This window comes from Olea europaea, chromosome 22 (genome assembly GCF_002742605.1).
Source record: "Olea europaea var. sylvestris chromosome 22, O_europaea_v1, whole genome shotgun sequence".
Lineage (NCBI taxonomy): Eukaryota > Viridiplantae > Streptophyta > Magnoliopsida > Lamiales > Oleaceae > Olea > Olea europaea.
This window is the reverse complement of record NC_036258.1, coordinates 6,971,292-6,993,882: the sequence shown is the minus strand read 5'-3', so window position 1 is coordinate 6,993,882 and position 22,591 is coordinate 6,971,292. Positions and strand designations below refer to the sequence as shown.

General features: G+C 35.4%; 2 protein-coding genes across 2 annotated transcripts; both read left to right on the top strand.

Annotated features, from left to right (window-relative positions):
- Positions 1-8,459: 8,459 nt before the first annotated feature.
- Positions 8,460-10,679, top strand: LOC111371578 (transcription factor FAMA-like). The gene is made up of 5 exons (XM_022993639.1): positions 8,460-8,645; positions 8,749-8,867; positions 8,982-9,614; positions 9,714-10,160; positions 10,515-10,679. Exons 2-5 carry the CDS (start codon positions 8,841-8,843, stop codon positions 10,602-10,604), a joined length of 1,197 nt encoding a protein of 398 aa, XP_022849407.1. The 5' UTR covers positions 8,460-8,645; positions 8,749-8,840; the 3' UTR covers positions 10,605-10,679.
- An 8,136-nt stretch (positions 10,680-18,815) lies between these two features.
- On the top strand, positions 18,816-22,549 carry LOC111371577 (60S ribosomal protein L13a-4-like). Its single transcript, XM_022993638.1, has 4 exons — positions 18,816-19,185; positions 21,398-21,514; positions 21,595-21,682; positions 22,338-22,549. The coding sequence occupies exons 1-4, from the start codon at positions 18,914-18,916 to the stop codon at positions 22,479-22,481; spliced, it is 621 nt and encodes a 206-aa protein (XP_022849406.1). The 5' UTR covers positions 18,816-18,913; the 3' UTR covers positions 22,482-22,549.
- Positions 22,550-22,591: the final 42 nt, after the last annotated feature.

Below are 22,591 nucleotides of genomic sequence, written 5' to 3'. Positions count from 1 at the left end.
TTTTAACTTTTGCTAATGCTTAACTTTGGTTTGTGCTTTTGTTGCCTAGGTGAAGGCTGAGCTCGATAAGATGCTTGAGGCCAAGACCAAGAACTAAGCCTCTATGAGAGCATGGATGCTGAAAGAGCGAAGTTCGCCAAGAAGGAGAGTGAGTATAAAATTTCCTAAATAAAATAGGGTTAGAGTTGGAGGCGAAGTCTACCTTAGAGTTAAGCTTTATGGACGATAATGAAGTCCTAAGAGTATGGCGAAAAATGGCCAACGAGAGGGCTGTCGCTAAAAAAAAGAGTGCTACAGAGGAGCGAGCCCTTGCTGAAGAGGAGCGAGCTCGTATCAATGAGGCTGAGAAAGGACCGAGGTAACAACTAAGCGAGTCGAGGAGGCTACAGCTGTTAATGCTGTGGAGACCTAGAGGGCCTCTCCTGAGTTTGATGCTCTCACTCAAGACGCCTATGTGGTGGTCTTAGAGTAGATTGTGAAGCATATTGGCAAGGAGATGTCTGACTTCGACACTGCATTCCTAAAGGAGGCTTTAGAAGAGCAAAAGCAAGAGCTCCCCAAAATTCCTTGACTTCTTCGTTTTTCCCTCTTTCATGCCTTTTTGAGCATTGGATTGTATTTAACTTCACACTTTGTTCTGCTAATTTAAAAACTTCCTGTACCACTCTTTGCTAAATGAATTCGTTGTTTTAGGTATTATTTGTCCTCCCCCCCTTTTTTTTACTTGTACAAATTCTTTAATAGATTTTTGTCTAGCTAATGGGTAGGACCTTAGTGGTTTGAAGGGAAATTGATCTATGTTACAGCATATACAACCTTAGATAGGCCTATCTTTAGTGCAGGGCTTCAAGGATTTCCTTTTTGTAGGAAATTTATTTAACTGATGTTGCACAAGCAACCTTAGACCTTAGATCAACCTCCTTTTAATGTAGGGCTTCAAGGATTTTCTTTTTGGTAAGAAATTCGTCTAAGTGTTGCAGAACATGCAACCTTAGATCGGTCTGCCTTTAGTGTAGGGATTCAATGATTTTCTTTTGGTAAGAAATTCCTCGAAGTTTTGCAACACATGCAACCTTAGGTTGGCCCGCCTTTAGTGTAAGGCTTCAAGATTTTCCGTTTGATAGGAAATTTGTCTAAGTGTTGCAGCACATGCAATCTTAGATCAGCCTGCCTTTAGTGCAAGGCCTTAAGGATTTTCTTTTGATCGAAAATTTGTTTAATTGTTGCAGTGCATGCAACCTTAGACCACCCTGCACAGTATATTCAAAAATAAATAACCTCTAGTTATTGATAGCATGGTGAACATAGAGGGGTTTACATAGTACAATGGATCTTCTTTTTACTGATAGTATTACCTAAGATGTTCGACATTTCGAGATGGAGCGAGGTTTTCCGTCCATATCTTCCAATTCATAGACTCCCTTAGGTAGGAGTTTGGTCACCTATAGGGTCCCCCAATTGGGACCAGGGGATCTGACTCGATCCCAGATGGCAAGTAAAACTCTTCGTAGAACCAGGGATCCGACTTCAAATGCCTGTTTCTACACTTTTTGATTATAATACTTGGTATCCAAGGGTCCTATTGAAGTTCTAGTCAAGTAGGCTTAGGGTCTATTACCATTGACACAGCTTCTTCCCTTTCGACGGTGGGATCTGCTTGACCTTGATGGTCTGGAAGTTTTTGAATTCCTGCCTAACAATTTGAAGATAACTGTTCACCCTATCTACCTTAGCTCAATAAGTTTCGTTGATTTTGGTTGATTACTAACTATGAGTCCCTATACACTACTAGGCAGGTAATTCTTAACTCCTTGGCCATCGTTACTCCAGCGATCAGTGCTTCGTATTCGCTTCATTATTGGAGGTTTTGAAGTCAAAGCATAGGATTTCACAAAACAGCTATCAATTGGGATTGATAAGACTACCTCGGCTCCGGATCGATGTTCAATGAAGGAGTCGTCCATGTAGAGTTCCCAAGAGGCATTGTGTAGTAGCTCTTCCATGGGTTCCACGCTAAATTCTGCCACAAAGTCTACTAGGGCTTGACCTTTTAAGGAAGTATGTGGTCTGTACTTTATGTCAAACCATCCGAACTCCACCACCCATTTCATCATCCGACTTGAGGCGTCAAGTTTCTACAAAACTTACCCCAAGTGGCAATTATTCAAAACCTTGATAAGATGCTTCTGTAACTTCCTGGCCACCATGATGACGACATATGATAATTTCTCCAGTGAGGAATATCTGAGCTCGACCTCATGAAAGGCTTTGCTTGTGTAGTATACACGATGTTTTATTCTTTTTTCCTCTCTGGCTAGGACAGCGCTAATTGCATGTTCTGACACAACAGCATACAATATTAAGGTCTCTCCCATCTTTGGTTTGGATATGATGGGTGGTTGGGCTAATTGTTTCTTTAGCTCGTCGAAAGCGATTTGGCATTCAAAAGTCCATTCGAACTTTTTCTCTCCTCGTAACACATCAAAGAATGGTTTCCACTGGTTCGTGGATTTTGATACGAAGTGGATAAGGATAGCTATCCATCTTCTTAGACTTTGAACCTCCTTCGATCTTGTTGGTGTTCTCATTTCGATGATGGCTCATATCTTTTCAGGATTTCCTTCAATCCCCTGGTAATTTACTATGTAGCCCAAGAATTTTCCCAAACTCACGTCAAAGGTGCACTTCCTCGAGTTCAACTTCATCCTATATTTTTTCAGGATTTCAAACATCTCAGCAAGGTGTTGTCGATGGTCCTTGGCATCTATGCTTTTAACTAGCATGTCATCGACACATACCTCTATAGTCTTGCCAATTTGCTAGTCAAACATAGAGTTTACAAGGCGTTGATACATAGCTCCAGCATTTTTGAGCCCAAAGGGCATCACTTTGTAACAATAGAGACATCAGTCATAAACGAGGTGTGTTCCTAATCCAGTTCATACATGGGTATTTGATTGTATCTTGAGTATGCATGTATGAACTTGAGTAGCTCGTGTCTAGCCTTGGTATCGACCATCTGATTTATCCTTGGTAGGGGAAAAATGTCATTTGGGCACAGCTTGTTGAGGCCGGTAAAGTCTATGCACACTTCTTCAAGAAGACGAGATTAGCAACCCACTCGGGGTATTTAGCTTCTCGATGAACCTGTTGCGGAGAAACTTTTTTACCTCCTGTTTAGGGCTTCATACCTTTTTAGATTTAAAGAACGACATGTCTGCTGGTGACAAGCAATTCTAGGATCAATTCCTTATTTGTCTTCATAACTCTAGGTGAAAACATCAAGGTTCTTTCAAAGGAACACTATTATCCGTCCCCGGATCGATGGCCCTAGCTTGTGTCCTACCTTGAGCACCTTTGTTAAGCCGTCATCGCAAATTGGCATGTTGTCCAGTTCTTCTACGGGCTTTCCACCTTTAATTTTTAAACGTAGATCCAACAGGCTGATGTGGGGTTCGAAGGGGTATACCATATATACACCTCGGAGAGTGCACGTATTTCGACTAATGGGATGAATTTTTATTTGGTATTTTTTGACAAGATCATTATTTCCCTTGATTTCACCTATGCCTAAGGCATGGGGAATTTTAGTGAGTAATGATATAGTGACATAGAGGCTCTAAGGCTGAACATTAGAAGTTACCCCATGATGGCATCGTAAGGTGAAGTTGAATCAAACACCACGAACTCGATATTCAACTTAGTCCGTCGTGGTGTTTCACCAGCTTCAACTGTTAATTTGATCGATTCTTTTGCCTAGTCAAGGCACCTTTATTTTGAGAACCATGTTTGAATAGGTTTGCAGGAAGTGACTAAGATTACCCATCCATTCGAGCGTGCTGGCATAGAGTATATCGAGGGCGCTTCCGGTGTCGACCAATATGATGACTCCAGCTATAGATAGTGAGATCATAGGACCTCGGGATAAGGATTCGGATCCGCTTCCTTGTCATCGAAGGATACATGATCATCCGTGGGCTTTTGGCAATATTTCTCTGATATGCCGATCTTTTCTAGGTCGGCTACGATGGGTCTCTTCAGTCTTGCTTCTTTGGCCCGCACATTCTGCTCACTTCCTAGCATGTGGATTTGAAGTTTGGGTAGATCAATGTTGCACGCTCTGGCTTCTGATTGATTTTCGCGTATGATTCTGACCCCATAGGGGGTGGGAAACTTCATGTTGTAGTGATAGATTGACGTAACTACTTTGACCTCGTGCAGCATGGGTCTTCTGAGTATGGCGTTATAATTGGAAGGCAAATCGACTAGTACGAAGTTAGCGAGGATTCTTCTTTGGCGAGGGGCCTCGTAGAGTTCCACAAGCAGAGCAAATTGTCCTCGGGCTTGGATAGGGTCCCTAGAAAACCCTTGTAATTTCCTGGGATACGGCTGGAAATATCATTCTGAGATCTCCATCTGCCTTAAGGTTCGAGTGTGTAGTATATTGATTGAATTTCCATTGTCTACAAGTGTTCGGTGCACTTGTTCTCCTGCCGCACTGTTCATAAGTAAGTGCTTTGCCATTGCTTTTCTATATGCATTTCTTTTGGATTTCTATTATAGCAATTATTGTATCAACTTTTTTTGTTCATCACAACTTAAGAGTCTTAAGCAAAATTTCTAAAACTGTTTTCTGATGAATAATAATAATGATAAGAAAAAGAAATGGAACAGTTATCGACATACTTCCGTCAACGATTATCTAATCACTGATGGTTATTTGTTCATTGATCATTGAAGTAGAATATACAGGTATAATGGACAAAATTATTATTTGTTTAATTTGTTTTATTAATTTGTTGTAGTTTTTATTTCATTTTTGTATTTAGTATTTACTATATTTTAAAATTTCATCCATGAATTATATCTATTAAAATTTTTTAATATTAATATTTGAAAACCTGTTCTTAATTATAAACTAAATACTCTTAACGTAATATTTGAGTTTTATTACTTTACTTAACCGCAGAAATTCTATAATTTGTCAAGTTATCATAAAAAAACTTCGCTGTTGATTTCAACTTTAAATTTGATGTACTAATTAATGAAAGGTTATGGATAAAAATAAATTAATAAAAAGTTAGGGACGTGAGTACTAAAATGATAAAAGATTGAGGACCTAAATGCATATAAAACTTTTGATTTGAATAATTACTTTATGAAAAATTTTCTAAAATAAATGACTTTAAGACAGGTAGACATATCTTTGAGGTGATACTTATTCATATTACAAATAATTTTCTTTGATTGTTGGAATGTTCAGGGCTCAAAAACTAGAAATATAATCAAGAATGTTAAAATCTAAACACTCAAAAAAAAATTAGTATTACCAAAATGAGAGGAAATGTGTTACAATAACCAATTTACTTTACATTTATTTCATGTTTTATGCTTTGATAAAAGCATTTATATTTTAAGCGTTTTATAGGGGGAGTTGAAAAGGGTATTTAGCTAAATATAAAAATTAGTCTTTTACCTAATTTTAAGAAAAAGCTAAGTTATCTAAATACGAAAGTAGATAAAAAGCAAATAAGTAAATTCTAAAATGAATATTTTTTTTTATCAATGAAAGGTAATAAGGGTAATTGGCACAAAACGACCCTACCTTTTAAGCTTATTGTGGAAAACGTTCATATCTTTCATTTTTTAACATTTTGTTCTTATTTCAACATTTCGTTGCGCTAAAAGTCCTTTTCACTGTTTTGGAACGTAAAATGACAATTATAACCTCTTATTTAAAACAAAAAAAATAAAAGAAAGAGAAGAGAAAGTGTTTTTTTGGCTTTGGACGGTGGTTGGTCAGAATTTTTTGGCTTGAAAAGGTGGCAGTGGAGGGGGGAGGAAGAGAAGAGAAAGTGTTTTTTTTGTTATTTTCAATATTTTAAGTATTGAGGACTCATTTGCACTTTTTTAAAAGTTTAGGGTAGGGTTACAATTTGTTTTGAATTTTTCTCCTTTTTTTTTGTTCTAAATAAGAGGGTATAATTGTCATTTTACGTTCCAAAATAGTGAAAATGACCTTCAGCGCAACGAAATGTTAAAATGAGGGCAAAAATGCCCAAAAAAATGAAAGATAGAGACGTTTTTCACAATAAGCTTGAAAGATAGGGATGTTTTGTACCAATTACCCTTTTAATAATAATGTAAGATTTACTTTATTTTTATCTTATACTTTCTTTTTAATACAGCATCACCAAACACATTATGGTAAGGGAAAAATTCATATGTAAAGTGTATTGTTTACATCAATTCACAAATCAGGTACAAAGTTTAAAAATTCAAAATTCAAGTTTCTATATAATTAATTGAAAATATTTATTAATTAAATATAATAAAGTCACGGTCACACGATTAATAGTCACAGATTCATAATTATTGGTCACAGATTTACTTATTGGTCAAATATCGTCTAATTAATTGGTTATAGATTATTTCGAGTTCACAAATTAAAAATTTTATAGGTCACAGATTATTTCAAAGTCACAAATAAAAAAATTTATAGGTCACAAATTATTTCATTAGTCACAGATCAAAAATTTTGTAGGTCACTGCTCATATGATTGGTCACAAATTCAAAAAACTATACGTCACAAGTCACACATTTTCAAATTTGATGCTCACGGACTACGTTTTAATAACAAGTGATCAAATTTTAATGTCACAGTTTACTGTCAGGACCAAATAGTTGGTCACAGACATCCAACATCCAATCCTAACACCACTATCGCATCCACCACCACGACCAACACCAACAATTGGTCACAGGTCAAATAGTCAATCACATACCACCACCAACTCCACTGCCACTTGCAATAACCCTCACCCGTCACCACCGCCACAACCACAACACCACTTCACCACCAACAAAATCGTCGCCACCAGAAACCACCATGACCGTCACCACCAAACACACCAACAATACACAATTCAATGGTCACAGTCAACTAAATAATTTGTGACCGCCATTAACGCTTGTGACCACCGCCTCACAAGCCCCGAACAGCACCACTGTCATCGTTGTTGCCAAAACCACCATCACCTACAACAAATCTAACACATTGCAAAAAAAAAAACACCACCAGATCCACTGCCACTTCACCACCACAACCACCAACAAACCACCATTTTCAACTACAAAACCACCACCTATCAACACATCCATGTCAGATTCACCACCACCACTACCTCTACCAACAAAAGCCACCCCACCACCAGATCCACCACTGATCTAACACCACCGCACCCAAATAATTGGTCACAACCATAGTCAATTTCCACCACAAACCATAGTCAATAGCCACCACCAACCATGTGGATATAACACATTGAGAATTTATCAAAAGCACGAGAATTTTACAAAAAAGCTCATCATCTGAAAGGTTGCACAGGTTTCGTCGAGTCTAAGTATACCATGCTGAAGTATTCATTCTGTCGAGTCTAAGTGCTTCTGTCAGAAGGCTCCGGACAATGGCCAAAGACCGCCTGCTGATCCATCTGAGAAATACTGCGTTATAGACTAGATTGGGGACGTGCGTTGGATCAACATCTCCATCGCGTTGTTGTAGTGGCGCCAATCTCGCATCGAAAATTGCGCCAATCTTTAGAGCGTCGCTGCTACAGTGTGACGTCGTGAACGCTATCGACGAGGAATTTTTCGACGACGATTGTGATGGAGAGACGGGAGAGACAGAGAGAAGAAAGGGTAGAGAGAGAAATGGTAACAAAAAAATTGATTAGGGTTTGGAATAATTTGAGGAAATATTTAATATTTAATTATTATATTGATACCTGATTTATGAATAGTGAAACTTCAATCCTGATTTTTGAAATGTGAGCTTTAGACACGTGGAATTATGTAATTTTCCCTCTTAGTAACTTTTTATTGAATTGTTTTGAGGGTTGGACTCAGAATAAAAGGGGCCATAATTAACTAAAAAGGACATGAGATATGTGTATGAACTTCGAGTCCAAATCAAATTAGATTGGCTCAACACAATTCGCAGATCCAATTTAAATGGAAAAATCAGTAATTTCATTAATTGTTTCTAAAAAAAAAAAAAAAATCCACCTAACACAACTCTTGAATATGTGGAAGCAAAATCTAGAATTTAAAAAAAATAAAATAATAATAATAATAATCTATTTAACACAATTCTTGAATATGTGGAAGCAAAATCTAGAATTACATACTTATCTCCAATCCAAGATTCAAAGTTCAAAAAAGGTTCCCTTGAGCGTTTTGATTTATTGATAGTCATGAAAAAGGAGGTGCTAACCTGTGACTTACATTCATATTAAAGAAAACCTGTGAATCCCATTAATGAAAAGGTGGTAAAAAGTGAAATTATTTCTTTTGAGGTGGAAATTAATCCAAAGGCTCCTCTACCTGCACAAGTATCATGCAAGTATATACGTACAAAGTCATAGCAAGCTCCAACAAGTAATCTTGGTCTATTTCATCATATATTCAGACAATATATATTCTTCAAATTTTACAATTATATAGCTATATTTTGCTTATAACCAAAACCCCACTTTTCACCTTATTTTCAACTTTTCTCTCCCAAGATTTGTCATGTGGTGGATTAGTTCGTATTATTAACTTGTTTGATCGAAGACAAGTTGTGTATTTTTCACGTTCATAGGTGCGCGTCTATTTTTTTCCTTTAACCAAGCTATTCGAGTGAAATGTATGTTTTTAGTGATGTTTTATAACAATTTTATTTTTATCGTTTGATAATGTTTCAGGAGGTGGAACCCAGCAGTACAAATTCTGAAAATTTAACTGTGCATGAATTGAGCTCAATTAGGGTTTTGGGTAAAATTCAGTGGTTTTATATATGATGGAGAAAGAAGGAAATTATTTGGTAATACATATATAGCTCCAAATCTTACCCTTTCCTATTGTTTGTGTGTTTACATAGACACATCATTTCAGGGCCTTGTTGTTTTGCTATGAATTTCCAAATTTCTTGCTTCAGGCTACAGGAAATTCTGACTATTCTATTGAAAATCATCAGCAGCAGCAGATGATGACGCCTCAAATTGGAGAAACTTCTGCTGATAGTAGCTGTCAAATGGTTGATTATATGTTTAATAATCCTTCACTTCAATCCTCTAACTATTGCGGCTCGACTTCGTTGGATAAGTTGAGTTTTGCAGATGTGATGCAACTGGCAGATTTTGGCCCCAAGTTGGCCTTAAATCAAGCTAGAACTTCTGCTGATCAAGAAACTACAGGTGGGATTGATCCGGTTTACTTCCTCAAGTTTCCGGTTTTAAACGAGAAATTACAAGATGATCAGTCCCTATTGGCTGTACCTCAAGCCCTTGGAGAAGATCAAGAAAGAAATGGTAAAGCAGTGGAAGAAGGTGGTGAAGATATGGTTGAAAATACCTCAGCTCAATTAAGGTTTCTTGGCAAAAATCTCGAAAAAAGCCCAGTTACTGAATCAGGTAAGAACAAGAGAAAGAGGCCTAGAACTACAAAGACAAATGAAGAAGTTGAGAGCCAGAGGATGACACATATAGCAGTCGAAAGAAACCGGAGAAAGCAAATGAATGAACATCTTCGTGTTCTTAGGTCTCTCATGCCTGGTTCTTATGTCCAAAGGGTAATCAAATATAAATTTATTTTATTTTATTTCTTTTCACATATTAACAAGTATAGATTCATTGAGATTAAATATAATTTCGTTTTGTGTCAACTATAGGGAGATCAAGCTTCGATAATAGGTGGAGCCATAGAATTTGTGAGAGAATTAGAACAACTTCTCCAATGCCTCGAATCGCAAAAGAGGCGACGACTCTACGGAGATGGCCAAAGGCCAATAGTAGATCCTTCTATTGTGGTGCAGCAGCAGCAGCAGCAGCCTCAACCACCATTTCTAATTCCTCCGGTGCCTAATCCACTTAATGATCAAGTAAAACTTGTCGAATATGAAACTGGGCTACGCGAAGAAACAGCCGAAAGCAAGTCATGTTTAGCTGATGTTGAAGTGAAGGTTTTAGGTTTTGATGCATTGATCAAGATTTTATCAAGAAGAAGACCTGGCCAGCTCATTAAGGCCGTAGCTGCACTTGAAGATTTGCAGCTTAATATTCTTCACACCAACATTACTACAATTGAACAAACTGTTCTCTATTCTTTCAATGTCAAGGTAGGAATTCTTTCAATGTCAACTTATGAAGACAAGAAGTGAGACAAGGGCATTAGGGTTTGTTATCTTGAGCTCTCGATCCCCTATACCCATTAATTTTATAATTTCTCCTTGGAGGTCGATTATACATCTCCCTTTAAAGTTTGTATCTCGCATTATTTCTTCTCAATATAAAAAATACAACACGGTGTATGGTTTCGGTTTAAAAGAAACCATAGGTAAAGTTTGACAAAACTATTTCCATAATAATTGAAATATTAATTTATGATTTAAAAATATGTTTGTATCTATTACAAAAATTTCCGTAAGGATATATTTGCTTTTAGTTAGCTAATATTTTGTTTTCCATTGCAGATTACTGGCGAAGTAAGGTTTACTGCTGAAGATATAGCAAATTCTGTTCAACAAATATTCAGTTTTATTCATGCAGAAAGCAACATATGATGTAATGAAATTGAATTTCGATCGTTTGTCTCATGTTTACTTAGAGTTTTAGAATTTAATATTGCCTTTATGAGATATACTGCACTAACTGAATTGCAGTAACTGAATTATGTTTATTTTTTAGGGTTAAATCCTCATCCTAAGGGTAAAATCCTACATAGATTGGCATAATAAAGCTCAAACTAGCATGAAATTTTAATATTGATATTCTCAAACAAGTCGTCATCTTGCGAAGGCATGTCAAGGTAAACTTTCATACGTCGGGAATAAGAATATAGTAACATAAAATTTTTGGCCGAGATGTGAAACATTGCAATCTATCTGCTGGTATTTATACAGAGACAAGATTTGGAGAAGTGTCAAATTCAATGGCAACCCTTATGCAATAATAGTAGGACTAGTTTGAGAAGGTTAACGCACCCCCCCCCCCCCTCCTCAATCTTTGATTGCTTTAGGTTGACCTGTCAGAACTCAGAAACTATAAGCCAGAAGTCTCCATTGGTGTAGGGTCATTTTTGTCATCTTGTTTTGAAGGTTTTATTCGATCATCTTCCCCCTTTTGTTTTGTTAGGTTTAGTCAATATTTGGATGCATTAGCCATTACCTCGCCGTTAATCTGGACATGGTGGTGAGGTTTGGTTTCTTTAAGGTTGAATTGGAATCATTCGAGACATGGTTGATACGTTTGGTTTTTGCCAAAGATATAAGGGAAATTGTAAAGTTGATCACATATGAACATTAAAACCATATATAAAATTGAAATTGCATTTGTTTAGAGTCATAATTAATTGGTAATTCGTATTTTTAAACACGTTGTAGTAGTTGTTAAGGCAGTTCGTACAAGTCCACAGAATAATCCGGTAAAAACACACTCAACTATATGAAAGAATTGTATGAAATGGTGTTAGTTAATTGTACCAAGACCAGAAGCATATATTTTCTTATATAGAAGTTTACAATGATGGATGTATATTGTGTACAAAGAAAGAATCGGACTAAAGGGAAAGAATAAAGATTAAAAGGAATGAAAGAAGAAAAATATGTTTTAATCAAGCAATCAACGTCTCTTCCTGTAATCAAGTAATCATATCTCTTCCAATATGTATGGTATGCTGACTGGTATGCTGTCTATTAGTTTCCTTAACATCCCCTTGCAAGCGAATAGGGGGAAGATAAACCGTGAGCTTGGCCTTCAGATAGAGACACCGAGAAGCAGTAAGTCCCTTTGTGAAAATATCAGCAATTTGGTCATGTGTAGAGATAAACTTAATAGCAACATCCTTATTCAAAACTTTCTCCCGAATAAAATGAACATCCACTTCTACATTTTTTGTGCGAGCATGAAAAATGGGATTGAAAGCAAGGGCAATAGCACCCAAATTATCACACCAAATTGTTGGAACACATGTAAGATGAACCTGTAAATCTTTAAGTACCATCCTAATTCAATAGAGATCAGCAACAGTCATTTCTAAAGCCCGATATTCCGCCTCGGTGCTTGATCGAGCAATGACAGATTGCTTCTTAGCACACCAGGAAATTAAACAAGGACCTAAGAAAATACCAAAGCCCATGGTGGAGCAACGGTCATCTCCTTGGAGAAAGTAAGACCATGATCAACCATAGCTTTAAGATAGCGAATGACCCGTTTGGCGGCCGTCCAATGTGTAGTAATAGAAGCGTGAAGATGTTGACAAAGTTGATTAACAAAATAAGCAATTTCTGGACGAGTAAGAGTGCAATATTGGAGAGCACCAACAATCCAACGATATTCGGTGGCATGAGGAAGAGGATCACCACTAGACGTAGCAACCTTCGAACTTGAGGTACATGGTGTCGAATATGGCTTGGCACCAACCATATGAACACATTCTAAAATGTCCAATATGTATTTGGATTGATGGAGATGCATGCTATGAGAGTCACGGGTGACCTAAATTTCAAGAAAATGATGGAGAGACCCCAAATCCTTCAAGGCAAATTCAGATTTTAATAGCTGAATCAATGAGGCAATAAATGAATTATGTGATCCTGTAATAACAATGTCATCCATGTAGACTAAAATAAAAATGTGAACATCCGTTTGGTGATAAGTAAAAAGAAAGTTATCAATCATGGATCCCATAAATCTAAGTTCCAACAGACATTGAGAGAATCGATTAAACCAAGCTCTAAGAGCCTGCTTTAATCCATAAAGGGCTTTATTAAGACGACATACATAATGCGGATGTTGTTGATCAATGTAGCCTTGGGGTTGAGAAATGTTAACTTTTTCATCAAGAGTACCGTGAAGAAAGGCATTAGACACATCCAATTGCTTGATATCCCATCCGAAGTGTACAGCAAAAGTCAAAACAATGCGAATAGTGGTAGGTTTGATGATAGGACTAAAGGTCTAAGAAAAATCAGTGCCCGTAATTTGATTATATCCCTTAGCCACTAAGCGGGCTTTGCGATGATCGAGAGAACCATCCTCCTTTTGTTTAGTCTTGTAAACCCACTTAGTGTCTATAACATTATGACTAGTAGATCGAGGACAAAGGGTCCATGTGTTATTCGCAAGTAAACCAGCATATCCTCATCTATTGCCTTTTTCCACTCTGTAAAAACTATTGCTTGTGAGAAATTCAATGGTTCTTTAGGTAAAGAAATTGTGGTCAAGGCAAATATAGGATGTCGGTTCGAGTAGTGGGCAACAAAATCAGGGAATTGCTTGGGCCATGAAGAATCAGTTTGTGATCTTGTTACAATATGATTAGGAGGTGGAATTGAATCAGTTGAAGGTAAGGACAATGATGTGGAAGGATGAGAGGAATCCATGACCATGGGTTCGATGGGAAAGATGACTGATTGAATAGATAAAGATCTTCCACCAAGTGAAAAGAATTGTCCAAAGGATGTAAGATATGGTGAGAGCCAAAATTATTGGAGTTAAATGGTTGTTTATGTGGGGAGTGATGAGAATTGATTGTAGGAGATATGGAAGAGTGATTGTGTTTAAAGGAGCTGCTTAGAGGAAATCTTGGACACGCAATGGGTGAAAGATTTTTCAGTGGATGAGTGACAATGGACGTATCCTTGGTTGGAAAAAGTTTCTCATCAAACACTACATGTCGTGATAAGTATACTCTCTTTGAGATGGGATCAAGACATCGATAACCTTTATGATAGGATGAGTAGCCTATGAAGATGCACTGTTTACTGCGGAAGGCGGGCATGCTTGTATTATAGGGTCTAAGGAGAGGGTAACAAGCACATCCGAAACATTTTAATTGAGAATAATTAGGCGATCTTTTGAAGAGAAGACTGTAAGGAGATTTGGAATGTAAAACGGGAGTTGGAAGTTGATTGATGAGAAATATGGCAGTGGAGAAGGCATCGACCTAAAATTGTTTTGAAAGATTGGATTGAGCTAATAAAGATAACTTGATTTCTGTAATATGGCGATGTTTTCTTTCGAAAACTCCGTTTTGTTGGGATGTATATGGACAAGTAAGCCGATGGAGAATACCATGAGAATTGAGGAATGAAATGAATTGATTTGAAGTATATTCTCGACCATTATCGGATTGAAATTGTTTAATTTTGCAAGAGAAAAGGTTTTCCTTTACCTACAGCTACTGAATCTTCACCAGTGAGGTTCCAGCAAAGATAAATTGGCAACTTCATTAGTAATATGCTAGTTTGCCGTCGAATAAGCATACCATACATTGGACTACTCAAAAATATGGTTGCTCTGAGTAACCATTGCAGGAAGTTGAGTTCATGGATGGCGATAACTGTAATCCATGTGATGGTAGCAGTCCAAGGCCTAATGACTTGTTTTTCCACAATGGATTGCGAGTATGAGAGTTGTCATTCTCATTGGGAATTAGATTGGATGGCCTTTCTTGCGCTTTTGAAGGTCCTCCTTGCGAATGAGGCTTTGAAAATTTTGGTTTGAATGAACCTTGTCTTATATAGCTTTTAGGAGAATAATTTGGTTTGTTACGCCACTGTCCTCCCTCACATGAATTTCTACCAGCAATCATAGCAAATACCGATTGCTCCATAGAGGATAAGTGAGATTGGTTTTCAATCATTATCTCATAGGAAAGCAATTCTGATTGGAAGTCATCAAAACTCATGGCACCATATCGCAAGTCAAACGAAATGGCCATGACAAAAGGATTAAAAACTTAATTCAATCCACTCAACACGTAAGAGAGAAAATCATTCTCACTTTCTGGCTTACCAATAATTGCAAGCTGATCGACAAAGGATTTGGCAACAGCTAAATATTCAATGCATGTCCTATTTCCTTGCTACAATGTCTGTAATTGGCACTTGAGGCATTGCACATGGACAGGTGAGTGTGACGCATATCGCTTGGCCAGAGAGTCCTGTACTTTTTTGGCAGTAGTGAGACCAAAAACAGAATGAAGGACTTTATCTATTAGAGTGGCATTCAACCATCCTAGGACAAACTAATCCTTCTTGATCCACTGAACATATTCATGATTAATACCCTTGGTAGGCTTTCCTTCAGAGTTAGGAAGAAATTTCTCCGGATAGGGTTCGAAAGCATCCACAAATCCAAGTAAATCATTGCTACGAGAACAGGTTGCAACTGCGAGACTCAGTTAAGATAATTGGCGCTGTCCATCTTCACCGAAACCAACTGAGAAAAGTTCGGTTGAGAGAAGACCAAGGGAACAATAGGAGCGGAAGCCATTGATAATAATAGGACAGGAACTTATTTTAGCTTAAGCTATAGGTGCTTTGATACCATGAAAAAATTGTATGAAAGGTGTTAGTTAATTGTACCAAGACCAGAAGCATATATTTTCTTATATAGAAGTTTAAAATGATGGATGTATATTGTGTACAAAGGAAGAATCAAACTAAAGGGAAATAATAAAGATTAAAAGGAATGAAAGAAGAAAAATATACTTTAATCAAGCAATCAACGTCTCTTCGTGTAATCGAGTAATCATATCTCTTCCAATATGGTATGCTGATTGGTATGATGTCTGTTAGTTTCCTTAACACTATAGTTATTAAGATAGTGTGGACAAGCAGAAAGAATAATATGGTAGAAATATATTGAAGCATAGTTATTTAAAAATGGCATGCACCAGTTATGGTCGTGAGAACTTATGATCATACAAACATGCATTTATGTATGTTGTGTCAAGAGATAAATTCCACATTGGCTAATTATCAAAATATAGACCAATGCAAGAAGGGACTACTATTCTTAATAAGGACGACTTTTAAATTTGGGATCTCAAGTCTTAATTTGACATCAGAGCCAAAGAAATTGATTGAACTACTCAAACGAATCAACGTATATTAAGGAATAAATTTCACATCGACTAATTACCAAAATATACACCAATATATAAAGACTTGAGTTACTCATCTTAATAAGGTTGATATTTTAAATTAAATCTTCAAATCTTAATACATTATATATTCAAAAAAATTATTTATTACAAATTAGAGGTTCTATGAAATTTTAAAATTTTTTATTACAAATTAGAGGTGCTGTGAAATTTATCAATACCTTAGTTTTTCAGTAACGTTACAAAGTTGCTTGGAGAGTTCGAAAAGAAAGACCTCAATTATTTTTTCCAGGATCAAAGTATCTCGATTTGAAGAAGGAATATTTATGTCTCAAATAAAGTATGCCTTAATTTTACTACAGGAGACTAGTATGTTTCCATGTCTACCAGATGATATACTAATGACATGACAAAGGGAAATACAATAAACTTGTGGGGGCAATTGATGTATTTAGCACACCAGCCAGATTTTGCATGTGTATTGAGTGTTGTCTCCAGTTTATACTTATGTTGGGAGAGGAACATATGAACGTAGTCATTGTACCTTGAGGTGCCTGAAATCTGCCCATGCAAAGGGAATTATTAACTAAAAATATAGATTATCGAAGCGTCGATGCATATACTGATGCTGAGCTGGATCAATAGACGTTAAGTGTTCTACTTAAGGTTACTTTTCCTTTGTAAGTGGTAACCTCGTTACATGGAGAAGCAAAAAAACATAATGTTTTTATGCCCACAATCTGGTTCAATATGATCGATAAAAAAATTTATGGGGTTTTCCAATATTCGACTAAAGGATCAGTTGGCTGACATCCTCACCAAAGCTATTCCCAATCGATTATTTAGGCAAGTTAGCCGTGTGTGACATTTGTGCACCAACTTGAGGGGAGTGTTGAGATACTTATTTGACTATCAAACATTCTTGTACTTCCTTTTTATTCCTTTTCAACTTTTAGGAGATCCTAGGTACTTAATTGTAGGAGATTAATTATAGAAGTTATTTATACTAGTTGTTTATCTAGAATTTCATTGTAAAGATACATATTGAATGAATAAGAATTACACAATCCTATTTTTCTAAGAGAAAATAGTCCAAGGCTTGTATGTCTAGTCTTGATAATGATCACATATACTTTGCGTCCATCCATATATACAATAAGTGTGATACATAAAATGATCTTAAGCTTTTTCTGGTGGTGGTTACTCAATGTTAAAGGTAAAAATTCTGCATCAAATAATGATGAAAAGATTTTCCAATATATAAAAGTTTTGCTCCTCTTAAAATATCTATAATTTAAGATGGACAATCAAACCTCGATAAATAATAACAACCAGTATAGTTGAATAAGTAAACGCACTCGATGTGCAAAAAATATATATATGAGAGTCGCATTCTGATTTAGTGATAATGGTTAATGAGGTAAACCTAAATTCTTAAAAGATTATATATTGAAGAATAATCAATATTCAATATATACAGTTATTCATCGTAAATTTGAAATAGAGAAACCGTAAATCAAATACGAAAGAAATATAAATGTCTTGAGTGCATATTTGACTAGCAATGAACTAGAAAAAGGTAAGTTTGTACAACTACATGCCTAGTATTCTAAAAGGATTGTTCAAGTGAAAAAAGGCACGGGCATTTTCGTGTATGTCGTGGATCGGCCTTTCGAAGTCCTTGATCATGTTCAGCACAAAGGAGATGGAAACCTGACTTGAATAATTAAAGATAGCAAGCTGATTACTAAAGGATACACATGACAACCAAGAATATGAAAATGATGACCTCCATCATGCCTAAAGATGACTCGAGTCTAAACTACTAGTCTACTAGTCTCTCCTTTTTAATTTATATACCGACACTCACATGAAGACCAACAACTACTGCCTATCGTCTACCATCGCGCTTAACAAACACCATCGCATGGATTTCTGAAATTGAAACCTCAACCTTCAGTTCTTTGTCCTCAAATGATCTTTCTCTTTTGTTCTAAATTAATAATGAAATTAGAACCAAACCAAACCAGAACCGAATGGTTAGGTTCCAATTCGGTTCCATATCTTAAAAGAAAAATCATTTGGTTCTATTATTAAAAAAATCATTGATTTATGATTTGGTTCAATTCGGTTCTCTTAAAATCAAAACCATGTCCACCCCTACTACATGTACATCACAGTTTATACCAATAGATGATGCGGCGAGTTTGATTGAGTCAAAATCTCATCCACCAAAAAGGAAAAAAAATTCTTATTTTCTTTTTGTCACCTCATCAAACTGTAAATAGTGAAATACAAATGCATTTTTCATAATTTTATCATCATTTATAACATGGTCTAGATTCTAGTCACACTGAACTTGGCAATTTAACTTCTAGATGAAATACACTTATCTCATCTCAATTTAATTTAAATATCACATTGTGAAATTGTGTCCATATATTGAAAAATCGTATTACTCATTCTAGACAGGTGACATTTATTCTATATTCGGCTCATGTTTATAAACACTAAAATCAATTTTTTTTATTCACATATTTCAAAGAATTCATAAGTGCTATTTACTTATTCATCACTATTTTTAATATATTTATTATTTAAACCGTTTATAAACATTTCTCAAACATGTTCAAAGTATAGAATGACGAAACAAAAATAGTGTTACAAAATCAGTGCTTATTTGATATGGATTTTGATAATTAATTTTTTTATCTTATAAGAAAAGAATTCAAAAATGACGATTAAAATAATAAAATAATGATTACAAAATTAATTTTAATTGGCTTAAAATCTAAACCTAACAAGCTCTCGATATTTGCTTCTAGTCAGTCCTGTTTGTTATTTTTCTTAAGGTTAAAAGGTTTGGACCTTAACGCTGCATAAATACGAGAACCCAATTTAAAAATTAAAAACCCTAACTCTTAAATTCGTCATCGATCCACAGTGGTCCCAGAGAGAAAGGGAGCTGTAGTGAGAGGAACAATGGTGTCGGGCTCGGGAATCTGCGCGAAGAGAGTGGTGGTGGATGCGAGGCACCACATGCTGGGCCGCCTTGCCTCCATCTTAGCCAAGGAGCTCTTGAATGGCCAGAAAGTGGTGGTGGTCAGATGCGAGGAAATCTGCTTGTCAGGTGGCCTCGTTCGCCAGAAGATGAAGTACTTGCGGTTTCTTCGTAAGCGCATGAACACCAAGCCGTCCCATGGTCCCATCCATTTCCGTGCTCCATCCAAGATCCTCTGGCGCACCATCCGTGGGTATGATGCCTTTTACCTTCCTTTTTTGCATTTTTTTTTTTGGTAATTTGTGTGTATAACTACAAGCCAGTTGATTTTTTTGTTTTTTGTTAATTGGGTCGATTGAGAAACTTGCATCTGGGGTTGTTATTATATAATGAATTATGTAGGATAATATATACCCTGTTGTGTTAAATCACGCGTTGGACATGTCATGAACATGTATATTAAATTTTCATAATTGTTATATTTGTTTCTCTTTTTATGGTTTAGATGTTTGTAAGTAGAGGTGTTTTTGAAATTTCTTATTGCTTTTGTTTATTTAGTGTCAAATAGGCTTGTTCTCTTTTAAAGTGCATTTTTTTTTTGGGGGAAATGTTAAATGCCTCTGGCAATGCCACCAGGGGCGGACCCAGACTTTTATTGTGGGGTCAAAAATGTAAATATATATTTTTTTTTAAAAAAACAACATAATATTAATGGAAATGAGTTAATACATATTTTGATACTATAAAACGTCGTATAATTACATCATTATCAATATTATTAAATAAACTTTGCTATTTGTATAGTTTTGTTTACCATTTTGTAAATGAATTGAAATAAATTTTAAGTTTAATCCATGAAGTAAATGAAATTCATATTTCAAGAAAATGTAATTCGAAAGAATTTAAATTACATTTAATGTGTAACAATCCTAAAAATTTTTATGTCATATTCTATGTAAAATTTTCTAATAAAATGATATAAATTATATTGAAAAATTTATCGTGCAAAAATAATAAATATTAATGAAATAATTGAATTTTTTAAAAGAAAAGACAAGTTAGACGTCTTTTTTTAGATGTATGTTTGACACATATTTAACTATTTTCGATATCCGTTTGAACCATTCGATATGACAACGATATAATTTTTGAAACGAGCTTCTACATGACAACAATTTGTGAATTTGGATAGCACATGATCGCCGACAAATTTTACAAGTTAGGATATTATCGAAATTCTCAAAATACTAGTTTCGAACGGCCTACTTTGACACGCCATAACTTTTGTTATAGTTGACCACTTCGCACGCTATTAATGAGTAAAAAACTAGGTCATGAGCACTTCGAAATGATATTAAAAATGCAATATTTCGACTTCATTTGGCATCTGGTAACGAGTGTATCAAAGTAGATCGTAAATGGTTTTAAAAAAAATGCTGGGGCAAAATTTTGTGGGGTCATTTAACCCCACATGACCCCATGTGGGTCCGCCCCTGAATGCCGCGGATACTTTACTCGGCAGATTGTATAGTTTTGTGTATATATGTTAACAATGCAGATTGGTCTATAGTCAATACCCATTTGATTTCTTATAGACGCCTACACAGGCTGACATGACATTTATACATTGCAAACCTATTTTAGGATTTCGCCTGTAGAGTGTAATTGATCTTTTTTCAGAATATTTAGATCTTGAAAATGCCCGATTTCCCGTTTGGAGTTTGTGTATAGTGTGTTGATGTGGTAATAGCTGACCTTTTGTTTTGAGATGTAATATAATCTTTCTTAAACATTTGTGTGCTTAGATGTCATAAAACGCCCATTGGATATTAGTAACTAGTGATTTTTTATGTTGGTAGACTGAATGTTATTCCTTTATTGCATTTCTAATTTGGAAAATAGAAATGAATTTATTGTTTTGCTTATAAAAATTTGAATATTTTGAGAAGGATTTACATCTAGGAGTCATAGTTCTTGGTTTAAAGAGATTTGTAGACTGACTTATAAAAAAAAAAAAAAAAAAGAGAGATTTGTAGACTGTAGATGTGTGAACTTGGTCGGTTATAAGACATGCCAACCTCATCATGATGTAAGTAGCATTTGTTGTTATAATCTGCAGTCACCAAATACAGATTTGTGTGTAAATAGAAATATTTGTGGTCTATGCTTGATAGGTAACACTTAATATTTGTGAATCAGGAACTTAAATATTTTTTCTTCTTCTTTTTTTAGGAACTTAAATTTTTTTTTTTTTTTTTTTTTTTTTTTTTTTAAATGCATTTTTAGCTATGATATATGTAATAATATTTTTCAAGCATCAAACTGCTATAGGAGGTTTTTTGTAAAAAGTCTTGTCAGGCTATTGTGAGGTTGCTTGATTTCTTTGTAATCGGACAGTCTAGTTTAGTTTAAGTTTGCTAGAAAGAATCTCTTGTCTCATGTCATTTGTCAATTTATATTTGTAGGATGATCCCCCACAAGACTAAGCGTGGAGCAGCCGCGCTCGCTCGGTTGAAGGTTTATGAGGGTATCCCACCTCCATATGACAAGACAAAGAGGATGGTTATTCCTGATGCTCTCAAGTGAGTTTTGTGGAATGTCAGTTTATGGTTCTAAATGTATCACATCCAATCTTTTCAGCTCATTGACTTTACTTAATCAGGGTTTTGCGGCTTCAAGCTGGACACAAGTACTGTTTGTTGGGTAGACTCTCATCAGAGGTTGGATGGAACCATTATGATACTATAAGGGTGAGTTTTTATAATATTTTATGTCTGCTGGTGTCACAATTAGTTGCCTTTCTATATGGGCCTTATATTTTTCGTTTAGTATTTGCCATTTGCCTACTTAAATTTCATGCTAAAATTCCATTACATCTCAGAATATTAAATATTTAATATCAATTAGTAATATGCATTTCTCTTTTGTTTTGCAACTCTTGTTTTCTCGGTGAAATGTTTAATGAGGTTCATATTTTTGAAGTTCTTGTTACTTCATTTATGGTTCTTTATCTCATTGTGAGTGTAATTTGCCTAAGTTTGTATACTGCTATCCTGTCTTGATGATTCTGCTAACTGTGCCCATCTCAGGCATTAACCTTTGCTGCTTCTGTGCATCTGCTACAAAATCAATTCGTCCACCTGATCAAGACTTTTTTCTTCATATTTTTTTTTGGGTTGAATTTATGTGGATGTGCTTTATCAAAAATAATAATAATAATAATAATAAAATATAATAATAATAATAATAATAATAATAATAATAAGGATGTGGATCATCCACTTAATATTATTTCTATGTTCTATGTGGTTTTATACTTTTGTTGAGTTTCCACCATTATCTTGGGGTTTCGTATATATTTCGGTGAAATTCTATCTTTAAACGTAATTGTTATGTATGCTGTAGGAACTTGAGAAGAAGAGGAAAGAGAGAGCTCAGGCAGCATACGAGAGAAAGAAGCAGTTGACAAAACTGAGAGTTAAAGCCGAGAAAGTTGCTGAGGAGAAGCTTGGCGCCCAACTTGACATCATTGCTCCAATCAAGTATTGAAATATTGACATTTATTTGGTGTATCAGATTTTTTTTTTTTTTTTTTTTTTTTTTTAAATTTTTTTTAATTTTTTTAAAAAAATTTTTTTTTTTTCCCTTTTTTTGGAAAA